General features: G+C 62.8%; 4 protein-coding genes across 4 annotated transcripts in view; 1 reads left to right on the top strand and 3 right to left on the bottom strand.

Moving 5' to 3' along the window:
* TTLL13 (tubulin tyrosine ligase like 13) overlaps positions 1-1,969 on the bottom strand; it is a 28,191-nt gene extending 26,222 nt beyond the window's left edge. The window contains exon 1 of the mRNA XM_048865881.2: positions 1,841-1,969. The gene's annotated coding sequence lies outside the window, so the exon portion shown is untranslated. The remainder of the gene's footprint in view (positions 1-1,840) is intronic.
* GDPGP1 (GDP-D-glucose phosphorylase 1) lies at positions 1,693-4,287 on the bottom strand. Its single transcript, XM_048865894.2, has 2 exons — positions 4,179-4,287; positions 1,693-3,377 (listed from the first exon to the last, which is right to left on the bottom strand). The coding sequence occupies exon 2, from the start codon at positions 3,339-3,341 to the stop codon at positions 2,133-2,135; it is 1,209 nt and encodes a 402-aa protein (XP_048721851.2). The 5' UTR covers positions 3,342-3,377; positions 4,179-4,287; the 3' UTR covers positions 1,693-2,132.
* A 2,142-nt stretch (positions 4,288-6,429) lies between these two features.
* On the top strand, positions 6,430-13,220 carry CIB1 (calcium and integrin binding 1). The gene is made up of 7 exons (XM_048865896.2): positions 6,430-6,655; positions 7,771-7,805; positions 9,407-9,509; positions 9,956-10,109; positions 10,480-10,598; positions 10,711-10,799; positions 11,865-13,220. The coding sequence occupies exons 1-7, from the start codon at positions 6,605-6,607 to the stop codon at positions 11,884-11,886; spliced, it is 573 nt and encodes a 190-aa protein (XP_048721853.1). The 5' UTR covers positions 6,430-6,604; the 3' UTR covers positions 11,887-13,220.
* A 2,496-nt stretch (positions 13,221-15,716) lies between these two features.
* SEMA4B (semaphorin 4B) overlaps positions 15,717-20,812 on the bottom strand; it is a 36,689-nt gene continuing 31,593 nt past the window's right edge. Inside the window, exons 10-15 of the mRNA XM_075133276.1 lie at positions 19,805-19,955; positions 19,220-19,430; positions 19,010-19,125; positions 18,006-18,178; positions 17,672-17,766; positions 15,717-17,270 (exon numbers count right to left, since the gene is read on the bottom strand). Coding sequence (XP_074989377.1) covers positions 16,486-17,270; positions 17,672-17,766; positions 18,006-18,178; positions 19,010-19,125; positions 19,220-19,430; positions 19,805-19,955 — 1,531 coding nt within the window. The 3' untranslated portion in view covers positions 15,717-16,485. The remainder of the gene's footprint in view (positions 17,271-17,671; positions 17,767-18,005; positions 18,179-19,009; positions 19,126-19,219; positions 19,431-19,804; positions 19,956-20,812) is intronic.

Below are 20,812 nucleotides of genomic sequence, written 5' to 3'. Positions count from 1 at the left end.
TGCATGGTCCTCCCAGAGACTGTTCCAAAGCTGGGGCCATAGCACTAATCCTGGGGATCTGTGACACACCCCAATGTCCTGGACCATCCCCTCCTGCATGGAACCTGACCCCCTCCAACACCCTCAACTGCCATCTCCTGCTGGGAGACCCAACCCCCACAATGTGCCTGACCAACCACATCCACTGGAAGCCCAGACTCCCTCAGTGCCCCTGACTCCCACAACACTCCCTGACTGTCCCCTCCCACAGGGAACCCAACCCCACCCACCCTGACCCCTCCAATACCCCACTGCAACATGCCCCTCCCGCTGGGACCCCGACCCTCCCCAACACCCATCAAATCCCCTAATCCCCCACCCCCAGCAACATGCCTCCAGCCTCTTAGATCCTTAACCCCCACCCCAAAGCTCCTGACCACCGATTCCACCGCCTCCAACATGACCCCAGCCACTGGGATCCCCGACCCCACCAATGTCCACCCACAAGACACCCCCAACTGCTCATCCTGCTGACAGCCCTGATGCCACCACCTCCCGCAATAGGCCTGTAGCCTCTTGGAGCCTTGACCCCTGCCAACACCAGAAACATGCCCCCAGCCACTCGCTGCCCGACCCCCCCAGCGCCCCTCCCCACATGCCCCCAGTGACCCCCAACATCCCCTGACAGCCCCAACCCCATCAACCTCTGCAATATATCTCTAGCTGCTGGGAGCCCCGACTCCACCAACACCCCCAACCCCCGCCTCTCACTGGGAGCCCCAACCCCACCAATGCTCCCGACCATCACCTGTCACTGGGAGCCCTGACTCCTCCAATGGCCCCACTACAAAATTAAGTTGACTTAAGTTGCATCGACATACAGCCATCGCAGTAATTAAATTGGTTTGGCATGTCCACACTGGCTCCTTCTGTTGGCGTGCACGTCCACACCAGGAGTCCTTGCACCAATTTAAATGTCAGTAATAGCCTAAGCCCCACCACCCGGGACTGACAGCCAGAACAGTCTGCTGTAAGCAGTGCAGTGTCTACACGGACACTGCATCAACATAACTACATTGACTGAAGTGCTACGTCACTCGTGGAGGTGGAGTTATTAGGTCGTGTACTTGGCGACTTACATCGGTGGGAGAATGGCTGTAGTGTAGACTCTGACAGAGTTAGGTGGACATAAGCTGCCTTACTACAACCTAAGTCTGCAGTGTAGACCAGGCCTTAGCTTTCAAGTGAAAGGCTGATTCTACCAGCTGCTTGCCCCACACATTCCCTGGGGCCCTGAGGGCTAGCATGGAGTCCCTTAAACTCCCTTCTGTCATAAAGATTCTGCAGTCAGATTAGCTGCCAGTTCTGCCAATGACATAGAAACCGGAGTAGCCTTCTGTCCCCAAACTGTAGAGTCCAGCCCCATCTCTCTGAGCTGGGGGGCTCTGCAGGGTTAGGGTAGACTCCAGGCCCATCTCTCTGAGCTGGGGGGCCCTGCAGGGCTACCTATCTATGGTGTTTTTAGGGTGCCTGTCATGGTGGCACTGGAATAAAGCATCTAAGCACTGAAATAAAATGATAAGCTATGATTGGTACATGCTGGAAGCTCCTCTGTGGAATAGAAAGAGGCCACTGGGACGCAGGCACATTCTGATCAAACTGGCCCTTTTCCATGTGCTAGTGGAAAGAAAGCAGACAGGAGCTGCGTGATGCTGCGGTATTTTCAAAGGTGGGGGTTGATTGGTTGTATTCTCCAGAAACAAGCCCACAGTTCAATCATTAACTAGATCAGGAACTTGGGGGTCACCCCCCCACTTTATCTCCCACTCCCAGCACACCGCAGAGCCCCACCTAAACTCACATGGGGCAAGTGAGGTTAAGGACAAAGCCCGCCATAGAGATCTTTCTTCCTTTCTTGCCAATGATGGTACAACAGGCCAGTCAGCGTCCCAGAGGATCCAGTCTGCCGTGCCCGCAGGGAGAGGGGCAGTGGTTCAAACAGCAAGGTTGCCTCCACGTTGGATCCTGGAGGCAAATCCACAGTCACTCCCTGCTCCCCGACTGCCCCAATGAATGATTCTATAGCAGTTACAAAATACGCAAGAGTGAGACTTGAAAAGCGCGACACCATGTGCAATGCAGAGCCCGTGTGGTTACTCTGTGAGAAGTGTCACCAACTGGCCTCGGAGCTGTGACAGCTGTGGCTCAGGGAGGAGGTATCTCTGGATGATGTGAATGGCTGCTGTCTCTGTAAGGCTCTGGAAGTCCTGGGCAGTTTTGATGGGCAAGTGCCCAGCCAGCTCACAAAGTGCCACATTAAATGCAGCTTCCTCTTTGGTCCCAAAGCAGGACCTCCTGGCCCAGATGAGCACCCGGATTCCAGAGCGGGTCTCTGAGTGGGTTGGCTCCCCAGGAGCAGTTCCCCGGGTCACAAACACGTTGTGTGCAATCTCTTTATCCACCAGGTAGTCAGTGACTCGGCAGACGTTGTGTGCCAGGGCCTCCAGGCCCTCCCCTTCACTGTAGAACAGGAACCCTGGGGCTGGGACTCCCCGCAGGAAGTGGAAGTTGAGTGTGGGGCACAGGAGTTCGCCTGGGGCCGTCTCAATCAGGAGCTCCCAATCCAGGTAAAATCCATGTAAGTGCAAGTGGTTGACCGAGGCAAAGGCTCCGAGGCTGTTAAACCCAACACGGAAGCCTGGGTGGGCACTGAGAAGAACCGACTCCAGCCCAAACTGGAGCAGCTCCTGGGTGAGAATCTGAGGCAGGCAGAGAGCGGGGTCTGGAATAAAGAGCACATGTCCAAACTCCAAGGGGCTGACGTTAATCACCACTAGGATGCAGTCAAGTGTCCCTGGGAGTTTGGAGTCCGGCGGGCCCCCTTGGAACTGAGAGCACCCCCTGCTGGGATGGTGGGGAGTAGGGCCCCTGACCATATGGAAGAGGATTTCCCCTGGTTTGATCTTATTGAAGTGGAATTGCTGGGGGTCGAATTTCTGCCTGATACTCTGGATGTCCTGTGGCCTCCTCCTCTCCAGACCTCTCTGGATGTTCAGCTGGGCCACAAACCGGACATTCCCAGGCAAGATACGGGTCTGCAGCTCCCCCAGGTGGTACCTGAACAAACCCAGCTTCATCTTTTCCTCCCAGCTGGACTGCAAAGCTCTGTCAAAACGAGACATGGTGTGGCTTGCTGGCCCCTCTGACCTGCTTCTCCACCACCCAACCCCACACAGAACAAAATCCTCTTCACCATAAACAAAGTCCTCCCCACAGGACACTGTACGGCGCTCTGGCTGCTCCTGGGAGGGCAACCCCAATGTTTCATGGAGGACTTGGCTGGCACCCAGGTACGCTGCCATGGTGGAGGAGTAGCAGCACCTGCAGCTGATCTGAAACTAGAGGAACCGGATAGAAAGTGTGAAAATCGGGACAGGAGGTGCGGGGGTAATAGGCGTCTATAGAAGAAAAAGCCCTGAATATCAGGACTGTCCCTATAAAATCAAGACATCTGGTCACCCTATCTGAAACAGAGAATGGAATAACCAGGGGCAGTTATGAGGACATGGATCAAGGGGGTCCCAGGCAAACAGCTTCCCCCATCCTGAGAAAGAAAGAAAGTTTGCCCTGACCCACTCCCTTCCCGGGGGGCATAAATCCTAAAGCAGCTGCTAAGCACTGGCTTTCAGTTTCTCTCCCTCCACCTACTCCTCCCCCTCCCCCGCAGATTTCCCAGTGAGCAGTGGGGCAGATGGGGCAGGATCCTGCAGCTTCCGGGCCATCTCAGAGCTCCTCCTGGAGCAAGCCCCACAGGAAAAGGCTGCACAACTCTAGCCGAGGCTGGAGACCACCCGCCCAGGCTGGTTGGCCGCAGGGTTCTCAGCCGTGCTGGAGGCCCCTCTCCTCTGCCTCTGGGCGTGACTCTCCCGCACCAAGAGCGTGCTCCCGCGCTGCAGGACAGGGGCTGTGAGACCCGTGCAGGGAGAGGCCAGGAGCACGGTGGTGCAGGGGCCAGGACGGTAGAGGAGTGTAAGGGAGCCTGTCCCCAGTGATCCAGGAGGCGCCTGTGTGGACGCGGGCAGTACAGGCAATGTACACGTCTGCAGGCGTGTGCACACACGTGCTAACACTTACAGACCGTTCCTGCCTCTCCTCGCTCAAACCCAGCCCACCACCACCTCTCCCGGGCTGAAACTCACCGCCGGGCGGGTCTCCCTCTCCCAGCGGCCCGGCCCGCCGCTTCACCCGCAGCGAGCCGCGGCTCAGGCTCCTCCTGGCAAGGAAGCTCGTTTCCTGCGGCTCGGGCCCTGCGGAGCCGCCCGCCGCCCGGCTGCAGCCTGGGCTCTCCCGGCTGCAGCCTGGGCTCTCCGGGCAGCGCCGCGCCAGGCTGCTGCGGCGGACACTGACCGGCGGGCCCCGGTTTGCCCGCAGATCCCTGGGCACCGCGGCGGAGCGGCTCCGGGCGGGCGGGGCGATGTCTCGGCTGCCGGGCGGGATCCAAGGCTCGGGCCGGCCGAGGAGAGGCTGGAGCTGGCTCTGCAGCGGCAGGATTGGAGCGACTCCCGCTGCACCTGCCGGCCACACCCCGCTGCGGCCCCTGGGCTCTGCGTCCCTGGGAGGAGGGAGAGGGGGCCGGGCCTGGCTGAGCAGCAGGGAGCTGCGGGGAATGGCTCCTGGCAGCCAGGCCACGCGGGTGCAGAACGGGGTAGAAATTGTGTTTAACTCCAGCGGTTTGCCTCGGGGGGGTTGGTCCAGAATCTCCCCGCACCCCCCAGCGGGCAGCGCCCGGCACACGGAGGACAGCGCCCGGCGCTGCAGGTCCCGGCGGCGCCCGGCACACAGAGAACAGCGCCCGGCGCTGCAGGTCCCGGCGGCGCCCGGCACACGGCGCGCTCTGTGCTGGTGTTATTTGTACTCTGTACACAGTGCTCACAACGTGGCAGGTACCGTGTTTCCCACCTCACCCCGCGCATGGGGCCTGGCTCCCGGGCTGGGGGTCAGTGCGGAGCAGAGCGAGCGGCTGCAGCACCCAGAACAAGCCTGCGTTGGGAAGGGACCCAGAGGGTTTTGCCAACTTCACACATGGCAGAGCAGGGGTCACGTCACCCACCACTGACAGCTGATGGGCAGCAGTGTTCAGTGGGAGGGGGACACAGCTCCCAGCATGCCCCGCTCTGGGGGTGGTGTCATGGGGTCCCCGGGCGATGCTCTGGAACGGCTCCCCATGAAGCCAGTCAGGACTCTGGGGAAGTCTCCTCTCTGGGAGCAGCCTGTCTGCAGGACACACAGCTCACCCGGCTTCCACCTTCCTGGGTCTGACCTCGGAGCATTCAGCATCCTCTGCCTCTCCGTGCGCTTCCCACAGCCAGTCCACCCAGGCGGGGTCCTGGGGAAGCCAGAGGGTCCTGCCCCCCAACTTTACAATCAGACATGACTCTCAGCCAGCCAATACAACAGAGGTTTATTTTTATATAGATGACAGAAACATGGTATAACGCAGAGCTTGTAGGTGCAGAGAACAGGACCCCTCAGCTGGGTCCATTTTGGGGGGCAATGAGCCAGACAACCCCATCTGCCCTTCACTCCATGTCCCCAGCCAGCCCCAACTGAAACTCCCCCCAGCCCCCCCTCCTCTGGGCTTTGTCCCTGTCCCGGGCCAGGAGGTCTCTGGATTCCTTTGTTCTCCAACCCTTTAGCTCTCACCTTGCAGGGGGGAAGGGCCAGGCCATCAGTGGCCAGGAAACAGGGTGTCGGCCATTCTCTGTGTCCAGACCCCTGCACACACCTGCCCTCTAGGGCTCTGCAATGATCATACACCCTTATCCCACCAGCTAGATACTTAAGAACTGCAGAGGGGAAACTGAGGCACCCCCACACTATTCAGAGCAAACATTAAGAACAGTCCCATTTCGTCACAGGGGGACACGCAGCTCCCAGCATGCCCCGCTCTGGGGGGGACACAGCTCCCAGCATGCCCCCGCGCTGGGGGGGGGACACAGCTCCCAGCATGCCCCGCGCTGGGGGGGGACACAGCTCCTGGCATGCCCCGCTCTGGGGGGGACACAGCTCCCAGCATGCCCCGCGCTGGGGGGGGGGGGACACAGCTCCTGGCATGCCCCGCTCTGGGGGGGACACAGCTCCCGGCATGCCCCGCTCTGGGGGGGGACACAGCTCCCGGCATGCCCCGCGCTGGGCGGGGGGGGACACTGCTCCCGGCATGCCCCGCGCTGGGCGGGGGGGGACACTGCTCCCGGCATGCCCCGCGCTGGGCGGGGGGGGACACTGCTCCCGGCATGCCCCGCGCTGGGCGGGGGGGGACACAGCTCCCGGCATGCCCCGCGCTGGGCGGGGGGGGACACTGCTCCCGGCATGCCCCGCGCTGGGCGGGGGGGGACACTGCTCCCGGCATGCCCCGCGCTGGGCGGGGGGGGACACAGCTCCCGGCATGCCCCGCGCTGGGCGGGGGGGGACACTGCTCCCGGCATGCCCCGCCCCGGGAGGCGGCGGCCCTTGGGGGGCGTTGCCATGGGGCGGTGTCCTGGAGACGGAGACTTGGCGGCGGGGCGGCCGGAAGCGGAGCGGCGAAGGGCCCGGCCGGAGTCGCGGAAGTTGGTCCGGGGCCGCCATGGGGGGCTCGGCCAGTCAGCTGCCGCGGGACCTGCTGGACGAGTACCAGGTACCCCCGGGCCGGGCCCCTCCCCCCCCCCCCGAGCGCGCCCCCCCCGGCCGGGCCGGGCCCCCCCCCCCCGGCCGGGCCCCTCCCCCCACCCACCCGAGCGCCCCCCCCCGGCCGGGCCGGGCCCCTCCCCCCACCCACCCGAGCGCGCCCCCCCCCCCGGCCGGGCCCCTCCCCCCACGCACCCGAGCGCCCCCCCGGCCGGGCCGGGCCGGGCCCCTCCCCCCCGGCCGGGCCGGGCCGGGCCGGGCCCCTCCCCCCACCCACCCGAGCGCGCCCCCCCCCCGGCCGGGCCCCTCCCCCCACGCACCCGAGCGCCCCCCCCCGGCCGGGCCGGGCCCCTCCCCCCCGGCCGGGCCGGGCCGGGCCCCTCCCCCCATCCACCCGAGCGCGCCCCCCCCCCCCGGCCGGGCCGGGCCCGGCCCCTCCCCCCCACCCACCCGAGCGCGCCCCCCGGCCGGGCCGGGCCCCTCCCCCCACGCACCCGAGCGCGCCCCCCCCCCGGCCGGGCCCCTCCCCCCACGCACCCGAGCGCCCCCCCCCGGCCGGGCCCCTCCCCCCACGCACCCGAGCGCGCCTCCTCCCCAACCCTCCGGGCCGGGCCCCTCCCCCCCAACCCGAGCGCGCCCCCCCCCCCCCCCCCCGGCCGGGCCCTTCCCCCCCTCGAGCGCCCCCCCCCTACCGGGCCGGGCCCCTCCCCCCACCCACCCGAGCGCCCCTCCCCCTCCATCCGGCCTGGCTCCCCCCAGCCTGGGCTCCCCCCTGCGCTTCCCCAGCAGCACCGCGGGCCCTGCTCGCTCCACTGCCTCCTCCGCCCAGGGGCGCCTGGCCTGGCCCCTCCTTGCCGCTGAGCTCAGCAGCTCTGGGACCCCCCAGTAGGGCTCTGGGACCCCCCAGTAGGGCTCTGGGACCCCCCAGTAGGGCTCTGGGACCCCCCAGTAGGGCTCTGGGACCCCCCAGTAGGGCTCTGGGACCCCCCAGTAGGGCTCTGGGACCCCCCAGTAGGGCTCTGGGCCGAGCTGCCTGCGACCCCCAGGCTGGCACCGAGAGCCCCCCCTCAGCTGAGGTGCCCTGGCAGACGTGCAGGGTTAACTTTCCTCTTTTCTCTTTCCCAGGAGCTGACTTTTCTGACCAAGCAGGAGATCTTGCTGTAAGCACCCCTCGGGCTGACTTTCCTTCCCGGCCCCACAGACCGCTCAGAGGCTAGTGCTGAGCTGTGGGGCCAGGTCTATACACGAGGAGGCAGGCCAGATGCTGGCCCTTGGGGTAGCAGCCCCCAGCCCACGTGGGGAGGGGGAGAGTAATTGCAGGCAGAAGGTGCCAGAGCTCAGTGGGGAGGGGTCTGCGTGGAGCTGGACCCAGACGTGAGGTTGTTCCTCCTGGGCAGTGAGGGGCAGCAGCAGAGGCCTCCAAGAGCAGCCGGGCTCTCGGGCTGAGCACAGGCTAGACGGTCTCTGCTAGGTGACCTGTAGGGCCTGCCTGGCGGACAGTGGGAAGGTTAGACAAGAAACAGTCTCTGATTCAAACAATGCTGCCCTGCTGCTTCCCAGTATGGGGGCTGCTGCTCCGGGGGAGCCCTGGTGTTCATACGGCCCTAGAGTCAGAGTGGCCTGAACCTGCTTGTACGCTGATCCGCCCTGCTGCGCCCTGAGTGCAAGAGCCGGTGCAGGGGCACTTTATTCCTTTGCTCCAAGTTGCTGGGGTGTTGGCATCTGTTGCATTGCACCCTGAAGTAGGTAGAGGTGGATATGGAAGCATGGCCTAAGGGTCAAGCATCCCAGCCCCTGGCGCTTGCAAAGCGGGAGGGGAGTGTGGTGCAGCAGTGGGCAGTGGCCAGGTAGCGCTTCCCTTCTGACCGGGAGCCTCTTCCTGCTCTTGATCCCCGTCTCGGTGTGTTTCCTGGCACAAGGGCACTTTGAACCTAGCCCTCTGTGCGCTGGACTTTGCTTCAGGGTGTGGTGGCTTCTTGGTGTTTCTAGCCTGCTGCTCTCTGGGGTGTCTGGCTTTACTGGCTGCGCTGATGGGCCGCTTGAAGCGAAGCAGGAAAAATAAGATCTCCAGGCTGGGCCATGTGTCAGCGTCTGCCCTACTGATACTATGATGCTGTAGCTGCGAATGTCCATGGGCTCTGCCCAGGGCCTTGTCTAATGCAGCTTTGCTGCGTGTGAAGCTGTTGGCATAAACTCAGCCTAGCCTGGTTGCCAGTGGCACCCTGGCTGAGAGCGAGTCCTGCAGTGTGGGCCAGGCCCACACCGTTGGTCCTGCACGGGAGTCCTGTGTGGTGACATCTCTGCTGCATCCCTGCCTGGCACCCACCCAGCCCTGTAACCTCTGCAGCTGCCTCAGACCTGAGAGTGGGAGAGCACGGCAGCCTGGCATAGGCTAGAGTCTGAGTGCCCCCCTGTGAAAGGACGGGAGTGGGGCAGGGGGTCACAGTGGGGTGTGTCTCGGAGCTGGCACAGGTGGAAGTGTGGATATTGCGGTGCCTGTAGAGGATAGAGAAGAGAGCTGGCCTGCCGGGGACTGATCAGCTAACACTGTTCCTCCTCCCTTACTCCTTGTTTGCGTCAGGGTGTTGTTTCTGGTGTAGCATGGGGAGCGTGCTCAGGGCTGGGGAATAGTCACCCGCTCCAGGCAGCTCTGGGGAAGAATTACCCCTCCACCCCGGCAGGGCTCCCAGCTGAGCTCAGCAGCCTCTGACCCAGACTGTTAGCAGCTCTGCCATGCTCTAATTGTTCTTGTCTCCCAAAGTGCCCACAAGAGATTCAGTGAGCTGCTGCCAAAGGAGGAGAGGGAGAGTATCCTGCTGAAAAGAGTCCCCAAGAGCAAGATCCTCACACTGCCTGAACTGAGGGTATGGTGCACAGCCCCTGCTGCTTGGCCTCCCCCCACCCTGCCCTAGGAGGAACGAGGTCAGACCCTCTGATCTCTTGGTTCTGGGCCAAGACTTGGGTCCTGCCTGGGGGGCAGCTGCCATTTGTTTTGGGCGTGCTCTGCAATCAGGGAGGCGGTTCCAGTCACTGTGAGTTTGCTCCACTTCCCATTCCCTGCTGAGCTGCCAGGGCTGGGGGAAGAGGTGTCCGTCAGCATGGTGCCCAGCTTCTCAGGCCATGCAGGTGCTGCAGGCACCTGACGGCAGGGGGCTAACCAGGAGCAAATGGAATTACACAGGAAGTTCTAAGGGTCTCCACCCAGCCAGGGATTTTAAGACGAAGGGACCATTGTGATCATCTGCCTGCCCTGCCCCTACTGGGAAGCCCTGGTGCCTCACTCCAGTGTTGACTCCACATGTGTTGACAGGCAAACCCGTTCCAGGACCGGATCTGCCGGGTCTTCTCCACTGCAGAGGATGGGGATGGCAGCATGTCCTTCGAAGACTTCCTTGACCTGCTGAGCGTCTTCAGTGACTCAGCCACAGCGGAGATCAAATCCCATTATGCCTTCCGCATCTTCGGTAGAGATCAGCCAGGCCCCGGGGTGACTGCTCTGCTTCGCCGCCCCGGCTGTGCAGAGGGGGGCTTGGGGTGGCTGCCGCTCCCAGGGGTTGCTCTCATGGAGGGGGTCACTTCAGGAACCTGCTGTCCATGGATGACTTTGCCCAGCTGCAGTCTGAGGTGCTTGGAGCAGGTTGTGGTGTTAGCCAGTCCTACCCCAGCTCCAATGGGGAGGCTGCGAGGCCCCCAGGGCAAGCCTGAGGCCCAGCCAAGAACCCTTCTCTGGGAACACTCCTGCTTGGGAATCTCCTGTGTCGCTAGGCCATTGCCATGGAAACAGGATCTCATGGGCAAATGTCTCTGATGATAACCTGGACGTTTCCCCCAAAGATTTTGATGACGATGGGATCCTGGACAGGAAGGACCTGGAGAAGCTGGTGAACTGCCTGACAGGGGAAGGAGATGAGACTAGGCTGAGTGAGTCAGAGATGGATCAGCTCATCCAGAACGTGAGTGCAACAAGCCTGGCATCTGTGGGGTTTGGCCTGAGGGCTCACTGGACCTGCTGTGTGGGGCTGCTCACGCAGGCTTTGAGGGCTGGTGTTTCCCTTTCCCTGACAGATCCTGGAGGAGTCTGATATTGACAAGGATGGGACCATTAACCTCTCTGAGTTCCAGCATGTCATTTCTCGTTCACCGGACTTTGCCAGGTACCCGTGTCTCCGCTGCCTGCTGCAGTGTCTGACTGGAGAAAATCCAGCACTTGCTAGGCAGAGAAAGCTAGCCAGTGGGTAGAAGGGGGGGTTGCTTAACTCTCTGTGCGGAGTGGGCACAGATCTCTCAGCTGGTAGCAGGGCTAAAAGCGCAGACATGGACTTTTTACAGCAGCTCCTCGCTAGAACAGTGAAGAAACCTTTGCTCATCTCTAGCCCCGTCCACTGAGGCCTCGCAATGCACGGGGGACGCTTCCTAAAGTACCAAAGTCCTGGTTCAATGGGGCTGTGGCTCCTGACCCCTTCCTAGCAAGCTGTATCGTGGCAGCGCCCAGATGCGCCACTCATTTGTCTGGTCTCCAGCCCCTTCTACCGGGTGCTGTATGTAAGTGGAGAGCCAGTACCTGCCCTGAAGAGCTTGCAGACAGAACGCAGCTGGTGGAGCGGGAGGAAGGGCTCTTATCTCCATGCTGCCGGTGGGGCAGGGAGTGACTCGCCAGAGTCACACAGGGAGGCTGTAGCAGAGCTGGGAGTAGAATCCATGGCTCCAGATCCCAGGCCAGTCTCGTTACCACCGGCCTGTCCTTCCTGTTTCACAACCAGAATGAGCGCCGCCCGGCCACGGCAGGGCCTTCTCCTTTCATGGGGGGACGGAGGCACAGGATTTGCTTGTCCACAGTCACACCATGCCAGCAGGAGAACCCAGCTCTCCCAGCTTCTAGTCCTGAGCCTCACGCACCAGACTGCCCTCCTGCCCCCATTCTAGGGCTCATGCACCCCCTTCCTTGGCCACTTGACTCCTCTAGCTTGTTTCTTTGCTAGCTTGATGGGGGCTGTCTGACCATGCTCAGGGTATCCAGGGTGCACCCCCCTCAAGCCATTGGCAGGAGATGTCCAGAATCCTCTTTTAAATACCAGCTGCATTCTGCTTGGGTCTGCCATGTCCCCTTTGAGCTCCATGGTGCATACAGCCCTTCCCCTGCCACCAGGAGACGGTGCCCTCAGCGAGTAGCTCCCCTGTGGCTTAGCATGTGAGAATGGGCTGGTCACTGTCTCTTTCAGTTCCTTCAAGATCGTGCTGTGATGGCGCCATGTCCCTTCCAACGGAGGTGTCCTGTGGCTGGCTGTGCCCATGGTCTGTCCCTTCCTAGCCTGCTGCGTGGCTCTGCACCATCTCTGCACAGTGTCTGGATCCTTCCCCCTCTGGCAAACAGATGCAATAATATTGGTGACTCCAGTACTGTGCTAGGAGTCCGGTGTCTTGGAGCACTCCTTCCATAGTGCCTTATGCAGGGCTCCACGGGACAAGGCCTCTCTTGCCCAGTGTGCTGTGCCTTCTGTGCTCTTCTTGGTCTGCAGGGATAGGGTCACAGGGTCCTTAATGCAGCTGCCTTGTGCTTCAAACAAACTCCTGGCCCATGGAGGCTACAGGTCCCAGCCTGTCAAGCCATACCTGGATCAGAGCAGAGGCTGCTGGGATCAACATGGCACAAAGCATGCTGGGATTTTTGGTCTCCATGGACTATATTTTCATGGGCTTACTCCTATGCAAACCAGGTGCAGTCCTCTGGGCCTACCCTGGACATCCTGAGCTGGAGAGGGGAACTCCTGCTAGGGGCCTGTGATAATCCAGGGCTCACCCTCCTGAGCCTCTCTTTGTGCCTTCCACTAGCAAACTGGCAGCTAGGACTCCAGCAAGGAGTCCTTGTGGATGCAGCGGGTCTGGCTGGCTCCCTGAGGCTGCCTCACATGGGCCAGGGGTCTGGCAAAGGAATGTAGCACAAGGGGCTTGTTTTACTATGCAATAATGTAACTGGCACCTTAAAACGCTGCAGTGCCGCAGCTTTGCCCACTTCCCAGCTCCCTCCTGCGGGACCATGCACAGCTTTCTGCTCAGCCAGAGTCGGGGGGGGGGGGGGGCCTGGCAGGGCCTGGCACGGGCCACAGCAGTCACAGGGCTGACAGGGCCACAGCTGAGAACTGACTTGTAAAGCTTCCACCTGTGCCACTCCCAGTCTGCCCTGCCCTGGGAGTCAGTGTGTCTGCCAGTGCCTACCTCCCTTCCTGAAGCAGCAGCTGATTCCTGTTGTCAGGCACCCTGGCCCTGGGTCCTTGCCCGGCTACTCAGGTGACGCAGGCCTGGGGAAGGCCATGGCTGTCAGGCAGGACGCTCCACTCTGCGGTCCCACCCTGCCGGCTGCTACCTGATGCGGTGTTAGTGCCTAGCGGGGGAGCAGACTCAGGGTGTCTGTCTGTCTCTCTACCCTGTCTTACACGTGGTAAAGCAGCTGGCTTCCCCGTGCCGCTCTGCTGGGCGCTCCCCCACCATGGGGGAGAGAGCCTGCAGTACTCTGCACTGGGCAGGGAGCTGCTCAGCCACGTAGGGAGAATGAATAAAGAGCTGGAGTCTTACCCTTGGGCCTGTCTCCTGTGTGTGTGTGGGGGGGGGGAGAGACGGGTGGGGTCGGTTTCCCCACCCCCAGGACGAGGAGCCCCTGAGCCATGCTCTGGGCAGCCTGCAGCAAGCTGCCATCACCTGGACTACTGGAGGCTGCAGGCTGCCTCCTGGGCTGGATGTGGCCGGCCAGATGGGACAGAGGCTATAGTCTCTTCTGCCCCATCACTGGCACTCCTTGCTCCTTAGGGTTAATGGGCCCTGAATCCTCTCCCTCCCCGTCCATTCACTGTTCTTATTACAGGATTCAGAGGAGCAGCTGTTAGTCTGTATCCGCAAAAAGAAAAGGAGTCCTTGTGGCACCTTAGAGACTTTAACAAATTTATTTGAGCATAAGCTTTCATGAGCTAGAGCTCACTTCATCGGATGCTGTAGCTCACGAAAGCTTGTGCTCAAATAAATGTTAGTCTCTAAGGTGCCACAAGTCCTCTTGTTCCTATTACGTCTCCCTCCCACTCTAGTGAAGAGGAATGCAGCATGGGCATATCCTGGGGCTGCAGGGCCCATCCCTTGATGAGACTGGGGGCCTGCCTATTCCTAGCAGAGCGATGGACTCCTGCCCCCAATGCTCTGGGTGGGGGAAGCTGTGCTCGGCTTGGGGGTTTCCTGGCAGCGCTAAAGGAGTTTGTTTCCAGTCTGAGTCTAGGGACCGAGCTGCCTGGAGCAGGGAGAGCCTCGTGCCTGTCATGGGGTGGGGGGAATTATGCAGTGGACACCTCACCTGTCAGTACTGCCAAACTCCAGGGAGGCCTCTCCCAGAGCCAGCAGCTCTCACGCTTGGGTCTGCAGAAAGGCGAGTATTAGAGATGGGCTTTCCCCAAGGGCCTAATGGCACCATAACCTGCCTCACTAACCCCAGGGGCATGGTATTGCACACGGTCTGGCCTGGGGCTAGACTTCTGCCCTGTGTGTGGCCTGTGCAAACATGCCCAGGGATGGGACACATAACTAACAGACTGGTCCACTTAAAACTGTCCAGTAACACTGCAGCAAGAACCATGCACTCCCAGGGCTGAGAGGGGTTTTTAGAAGGGTCAATGACCGTGTGGTAGCACCTGGCAGTGGGTCTCGCACCTGGCTGAGGCCACTAGATCCTACTGAACTGTAAGGGCTCAACAAGAGGGAGCAAAGAAGGTGGAAATTCAAGTCTCTCTCTCTCTTCCCTGCATAGTGGTGCAGCCGAGCAGCTGGAGAGCTTGCTACGGGTGGGGGTCAAAGGCCCAAATGCTGCTTCCCCACATAGAAAAGCGCCCTGCCACTAAGCTGAGCTCTGGGGCCTGGCATTAGGGGGCAGCGCCCAGGCCAACCAAATGGGGGCATTTGGCTGAAAGAAGGTTTGAAACTGAATGTACAGGCTTTTCGTTACCACGGCCTTATAGGTCAGCCAAGGCTGGCTGGCCTCCTGGGGCCAGGGGCCCGTACGTGAGCCCTACTGTCTCACGAGACCTCATTTAAAATCAGCTCCTGCCCTGATCACCGAGAGCCGCACGCCCCGGGCACAGCCCCCCACACGCTGGCTTGGCACAGGAGCACTTGCAGCTTGGGAGGAGCAGGTTCTCAGCTCCGCCTGGGAGCCCCTGAGCACGGACAACTCCCTGGGAGGGAGGCGGTTCTCTCTGTGGACTAGCTGCTGGGGAGAAGAGACCACCTCTGCCAGTGTGTTTCCCAGCTGTTTGCTGAGAGCCGAGCACTGGTGAGACTCAGGAACACCACCTGCGGTTCCAGGTTCAGGACAAGAGTGTGGTCGAGCGGCTACACACCCTTCTGCCCCATCCCCCTCCACACCCTGGTGGTTCCTGTCGCTCCCAGCCTGCCCCAGTCCTCGCCCCTATGGGTCAAGCCCTTCCGCTCGCTGCCAGGAGCACAGCAGACTATCTCTCTGCTCTCCGGTCTGAAGGCCAGCACCCGAGAGGAGCACCGGCAGAGAAAGTCCCTCCACCCTGGGCTGGGGCCCGCTCAGTCGCGCTGTGGGGCTGGCCTGCAGTAGGAGCCGTGGGGGGCCAGAGTACACTCCCTGCACACCAATTTTCAGAGAATGGAGCTGCCAAGCTCTCATCAGGCTACTGAACACGGCCCTGCTAAGAATGTTCCAGCCTTACACCCTGGCCAAGTTTTCGTGGGAACAGTAAAAGGCAGCTGGCGGCAGCAGGGGGACCCCCCCACACACAATTCCCCTCCACTTCACAGCCTGCAAGCTTCAGTGCTGCTCAATGAAGTGGTTACAAGAAATGTTACCATGGATTGGCCCTGGTCTCTCAAAGGGCTGAATCTTCCCCAAGTGTTCAGGCCGAGGCAGCCCTCCAGCATGGGGCATTTCAGCCTGAGCGGTTATAACCTGGCAGTGTTACAATTCACTGAGCAGGGGTTTCTGCTGGGAAGCGCTGAGCAACTCTGGCTGCAGGTGTCTCTCGCAGGCCCATCTCTGCTCACAGTCCCGTCACGCCCCAGGGACAGCGCACTCACCGAGACCACACGGGGACTTTATATAAAAAAGACAGACAACAACAACTCATTTCTGTGCAAGAACCTCCGCGAACGCCGTGAGCCGGGATGGTGACAGCACTCCCACAACGGCGCCAGGGAGCTGTGGCTTGGACGCTCAGTTCACATTGTCACATTGTAAAAACAACCCAAAGCCCGAACGCACAGAACATGCCCCAGACCCAGCTCCCGGCAGGCGCCAGGTGAATGTCTGCACAGGGCTCAGGACGTCACAGCAGGATGGGGAACGAGGGGGATGAGACACAGACGAACTCTCCTGCCTGGCCACAGAACGGGCTCCACACGCAGGCAGCAGCAGGTCCCTGTCGCTTGCTCACGCGTGTCAGCGTTAGACATGCCCCACGTGGCCAGGTCCGCCCCACTAAGGTGCGCAGGTCCCCACTGCACCTCTCCCAGCACCAGAGCTCCTGGGCCTTCCTGGAACGCCCTGCTCCTGCACCAGGCAACGGCCCCTGGCTGCCAGAGCTGTCCCACGGGTGGCAGGGCTGGGGCAAGGGCTGCCAGGGAGCGTGAGTGCCTCCCAGATACACGGAGGGGCTCTGCCGCCCCGAGAACCCCGCTGGAGAATGTGCTACGTTGTGCTGGGCAGTTTGCAGGTCACTGTTACAGCCGGGGTCGGTGGCTGCAGGGTGAGGTGGGGCTACCCTGATGGCACAGGTCTCTGGGAAGGCTCAGCGCAGCCTGGGCTGGTGCGGCTTACGGGCTCAGCTCATGCCCCCAGCCTGGTCACACCACAGAGTCCCGAATTTCAGAGCCCAGCCGCACCCGGGGTCTCTGGCAGGCTGGAGAGACCTCCACAAAGCTCTCGCGGACGCTGAGAGGCCTCTTCTCGGAGTGGGAAAAGGCTGAGCTGGCGCCCGGGGGCGCGTGCGGGGGGGTGCTGATGTAGCTGTCGGTCAGGGCCTGGTAGCCCTTGTGGTCGGGTGCCGTGCTGGGCAGGCTGCTGCCGTTGAGGGGCAGGCTCTCGACGGGCAGCCCCACCTTCCGGTGGCCCCCGCCGGGGCACTCGCCCGGCTTGAGGAAGGCCTTCATGCTGTCCCGGTGCCGGCAGAGCACCAAGAGAGCCAGCAGCAGCAGCGCGGCCCCGAACAGCGCGCACATGACCAGGAACTCGGGCCAGTAGCTCCTGCCGTCCTGCCGGGAGGAGACGCCGCCCACGGCAGAGGTGCTGCGGGAGGTGCTGATGGTCTCCATGGCGTCCTGGCCAGGCAGGCGCCTGCCCGCGGCGTCCGGGGGCCCGTGCAGCGCCGGCGACAGCTCCTCCACACCCACGCAGTAGCTCGCCATCAGCTTCTGGAAGCCCTCCTCCAGCGACCAGCACTCGTAGGTGCCCAGCCGCTCTAGGCTGCCCACCAGGATGAGGGCTCCATCCGGCAGCACCAGGTAGGAGGAGTTGATCTGGGTCCCATTGTGCACCCACAGCCGCGAGGCCAAGTTGGACAGAAGCCGGCACGGCAGGGGCCTGACCGCGTTGGGCAGGAGCCGGATCTGCTGACACTGCGGTCCCTCTGCTGCGGAGTACGCCACACAGGCGGGTCAGGAACCGCTCCAGCCAGCCGCCCTCCCACTGCCCATGCCAGGCCCGGGCCACCCCTGGGCTGTGGCAATGGCCGAATCTCACATGTGATGGGGGGGCTCTCCTGGCTCCCCGGGGAATGGGGGTGGCCATTGGGGACCCAGCTCTGGGTTGCGGCAGGGTCCACGTGCACGCAAGGGGTGTGTTCTCACTCTGGGAGCGGGGTGGCAGCCATGTGCTTCGAGAGCACCCCCAGCTGGCCAGGCCTGGCACTGACGTCACCCGCCCTTCGCAGGATATGGCAGCTAGAATGGACAAATGGGGTCCCAGAGCCCCCCGCCCCACAGCAGGCTTGCATACCCCACCCCAGCGGGTCCTGCCCCAAGGCCTCCTTACCTGGGGATCGGAGAAGGGGGGGGATGGGCAGGGACACGTTGGCTGCTTGGCAGAGCCTCTCTGTGTCAGCGTCTTCAATATCCTGGGCCCAGGGTCTGCAGGGAGAGACTCGCAGTCAGCACGGCCTGTGCAGGGAGGGGGCGAGGAGCAGGGCAGAGGAGGCAGGGCCAAGCTGCGCGGGAGGGCAGAGCTGAGAGGGGCGAAGGTGCGGGCGGCTGGGCTGAGAGTGGCTGGGCTGAAGGGTGACCGAGCGGGGCTAGGGGCTGGGGCGGGACAGCCGAGCGGGGCTAGGGGCTGGGGCGGGGCTGGCCGAGCCCAGGAGTCCGGCACTTACCGGGGGTGCAGCGACAGCTGCAGGTGGTACTGGGCGACGCTGCGGCACACGTCCCCGCTCCAGGCGCAGTAGGGGTCCCGGGACAGGACGCATTCCCCACAGCTCCTGTACAGGCTGCAGTTGGAGACGGGCACCTGGGCCACGGCGGAGTAAGAGGCAGCATAAAGCAGGCCCTGTGCAGGAGAGAGCAGAGTGAGCCAGCTCCACGCCGAGGGCGTGTGCCTGAGCGTGCACCTGCGTGTGTCACCGAGGAGGCGTCACCGGATGGGATCTATGTGGCAGGTGTCATTCACAAAACCCACGTTTACCCATCGTCTGTGTCTGAGATCCCCGCCCCGTCGGCAGGCAGGAAAAGGCTAAGTGGGCTCTGCTGACTGGCGTTACCCCTGCAGGGTATGGGGTGAAGCACCGCTCTGGGGAGAGAGGCTCTAGGGTACATGCTGAGCAGGCCAGAGGAGTCCTGGAGCAGCCCAGCGGGGCCAGAAGGGCTGAGCCGAGCCACGCTCTGGTTGTGAGTTTCTGTTGCTAAAGCCAAAGCGGGGGGACAGAGTTTGCCTGAGTTCCTGATGCTGGGCAGTACCTGCAGAGCAGACCCTGTCACCTGGCTCCCCCCAGGGGACGGGGGCATTGGTTTTCCCTGACAAGCCTGTTTCAGTGCAGGAAACCCTACCAAGGGAGGGAGGAAGCCAGAGCCAGCCATGGTGGGAGCCATTCGGCAATGAGGAGAAGTGAGCTCAGGCTTGGCCCTGGCTCCTCAGTTTGCCCCAAAGGCTGACCGAGAGCACTTGGCCCCTCTGGGTGTGCCCAGCCTAAGGGCAGCAGGAACAGGGAGGATGGCTGGGCACAGCGCCATGCAGAAGGCAGCTCCAAGGCTGTGTATGGGAGCGGCTCCTGCTCCCCCATCCCGCTCGCCCTGAGGCACATGCCTCCAGCCCCCTGCCGTTGCCTGCTGAGGGAGGGCAGGGTGAGGATGCAGGAGTTTCCCATCATGCTCGCTGCCTTGCCTGGCTCTGGTCCAGCAGCAGCTTGTGGACGGGGTGGCCGGCGTGGAAAAGGCGGATCTCCTCGATGATGTGCACTTTCTGGTTCACGCTCACGGCCTTGTGCAGTCGCCCGTCGTCTGCAACGCACAAAGCGGGGGGCACTGAGTCGAGCCAGCCAGGCTGGGAACACCCTGCCTGGCTGGCCCCCACCAGCTCCCCAGGGAGACCCACCTGTGCCCAGGAAGAGGACGTCGTAGGTGTGGTGCAGGCCCTGCACGCGCTGCACGCAGATCTGCTGGTAGTGCACACGGCCCTGCAGCAGGAGCGGCTGGCTCCGGATGGCGCCGTCCATCAGGAAATGGTCCTTGATGAAATTCAGTACGCGGTCCGGCATCTGGAGAGACGAGTTGATTTTCATGTGCCGCGTGCGGCTGGTGATGCACTGGCGGGGCGGAGAGGAAGAGAGCTAGACACACGGACAGCACAGCCCTGCAGCACCGGGACAGACCCACGGCCTGCAGTCCCAGGGCACAGCCAGCTGGCTGGCGGCATTCGTGAGGGCCGGCGCACACACAGGGGCTGAGTGCTGGCACCTTTCACACCAGCCTCTCCTGGCCCCCCGGAGCTGCAGCAGCCCCTGCTAACAACCTGGGAAGGAGCTCAAGGAAGACGCCCAGGGGCTGGGAGGCGCTGGAAGGCGGCAGTATGGATTGGCTCAGGCTGTGCTGGTGTGACCAGGCTGGAGAGTCCAGTGCCCCGAGGAGCAGGCAGGTTTGGGGCAAGTCCTGCCCGGGGTGCTGGGAGAGGGGGACATACCGCTCCGGGCCGGGGCTCTGGCGGATGGCTGGTGTCCGTGTACCATTGCTGCGTCTCACGGTTCACCTCCTTGTAGAGTCCACCGAAGGCCTTCTGCACATCACGCATGGCAAAGGCACATACGGCCGAGCTGCCCGGGCCCCCTTTGTTCCTGGCACCAGAGGGGAAATCAGCAGCTAAAAAGGGTCCTGGAACCGCCCAGAGACACCCGGCCCCTGCATAGCCCCAGCAGACAGCTCAGCCCCTGCCGGGTGGGCTGGGCACAATCCACCTGACACACAGCTCCCCACAGCACTGGACCAGGCAAACAGCTGGGACACGCAACGGGAGGGGAAGAGCTGTCAGCAGCTGCAGCCAGCACCCCCTAGCGGGAAAAGGCCCCGTGCCCCATTCCCCGCCCCTCTGAGCCAGCCAGTCCCCCACCCTGGGCCCATATCAGAGACAGCGTGCCCAGCGGGGAAAGACCCCGTGCCCCATTCCCCGCCCCTCTGAGCCAGCCAGTCCCCCACCCTGGGCCCATATCAGAGACAGCGTGCCCAGCGGGGAAAGACCCCGTGCCCCATTCCCCGCCCCTCTGAGCCAGCCAGTCTCCCACCCTGGGCCCATATCAGAGACAGCGTGCCCAGCGGCGAAAGGCCCCATGTTCCATTCCCCACCCCCCTGAGCCAGCCAGTCCCTGCCCTGGGGCCAGATCAGAGACAGCGCCCCCAGCGGGGAAAGGCCCCGTGCCCCATTCCCCGCCCCCCTGAGCCAGCCAGTCCCCAACCCTGGGCCCATATCAGAGACAGCGTGCCCAGCGGGGAAAGACCCCGTGCCCCATTCCCCGCCCCTCTGAGCCAGCCAGTCCCCCACCCTGGGGCCAGATCAGAGACAGCACCCCCAGCGGGGAAAGGCCCCGTGCCCTATTCCCTGCCCCTCTGAGCCAGCCAGTCCCTGCCCTGGGGCCAGATCAGAGACAGCGCCCCCAGCGGGGAAAGGCCCCGTGCCCCATTCCCCGCTCCCCTCTGC

The sequence above is a fragment of the Caretta caretta genome, chromosome 10, assembly GCF_965140235.1.
Source record: "Caretta caretta isolate rCarCar2 chromosome 10, rCarCar1.hap1, whole genome shotgun sequence".
Taxonomy (NCBI): Eukaryota; Metazoa; Chordata; order Testudines; family Cheloniidae; genus Caretta; species Caretta caretta.
The sequence above is the reverse complement of the archived record's forward strand: the minus strand, read 5'-3'. Positions and strand labels throughout refer to the sequence as shown.

Bases quoted from the DNA above. Each gene is read 5' to 3' on its own strand.
- GDPGP1 (XM_048865894.2), bottom strand. From the start codon at position 3,341: ATGGCAGCGTACCTGGGTGCCAGCCAAGTCCTCCATGAAACATTGGGG.
- CIB1 (XM_048865896.2), top strand. From the start codon at position 6,605: ATGGGGGGCTCGGCCAGTCAGCTGCCGCGGGACCTGCTGGACGAGTAC. The intron at 7,806-9,406 runs GTAAGCACCCCT...TGTCTCCCAAAG, and splicing joins ACCAAGCAGGAGATCTTGCT to TGCCCACAAGAGATTCAGTG. The intron at 10,800-11,864 runs GTACCCGTGTCT...TGTCTCTTTCAG, and splicing joins CGTTCACCGGACTTTGCCAG to TTCCTTCAAGATCGTGCTGT.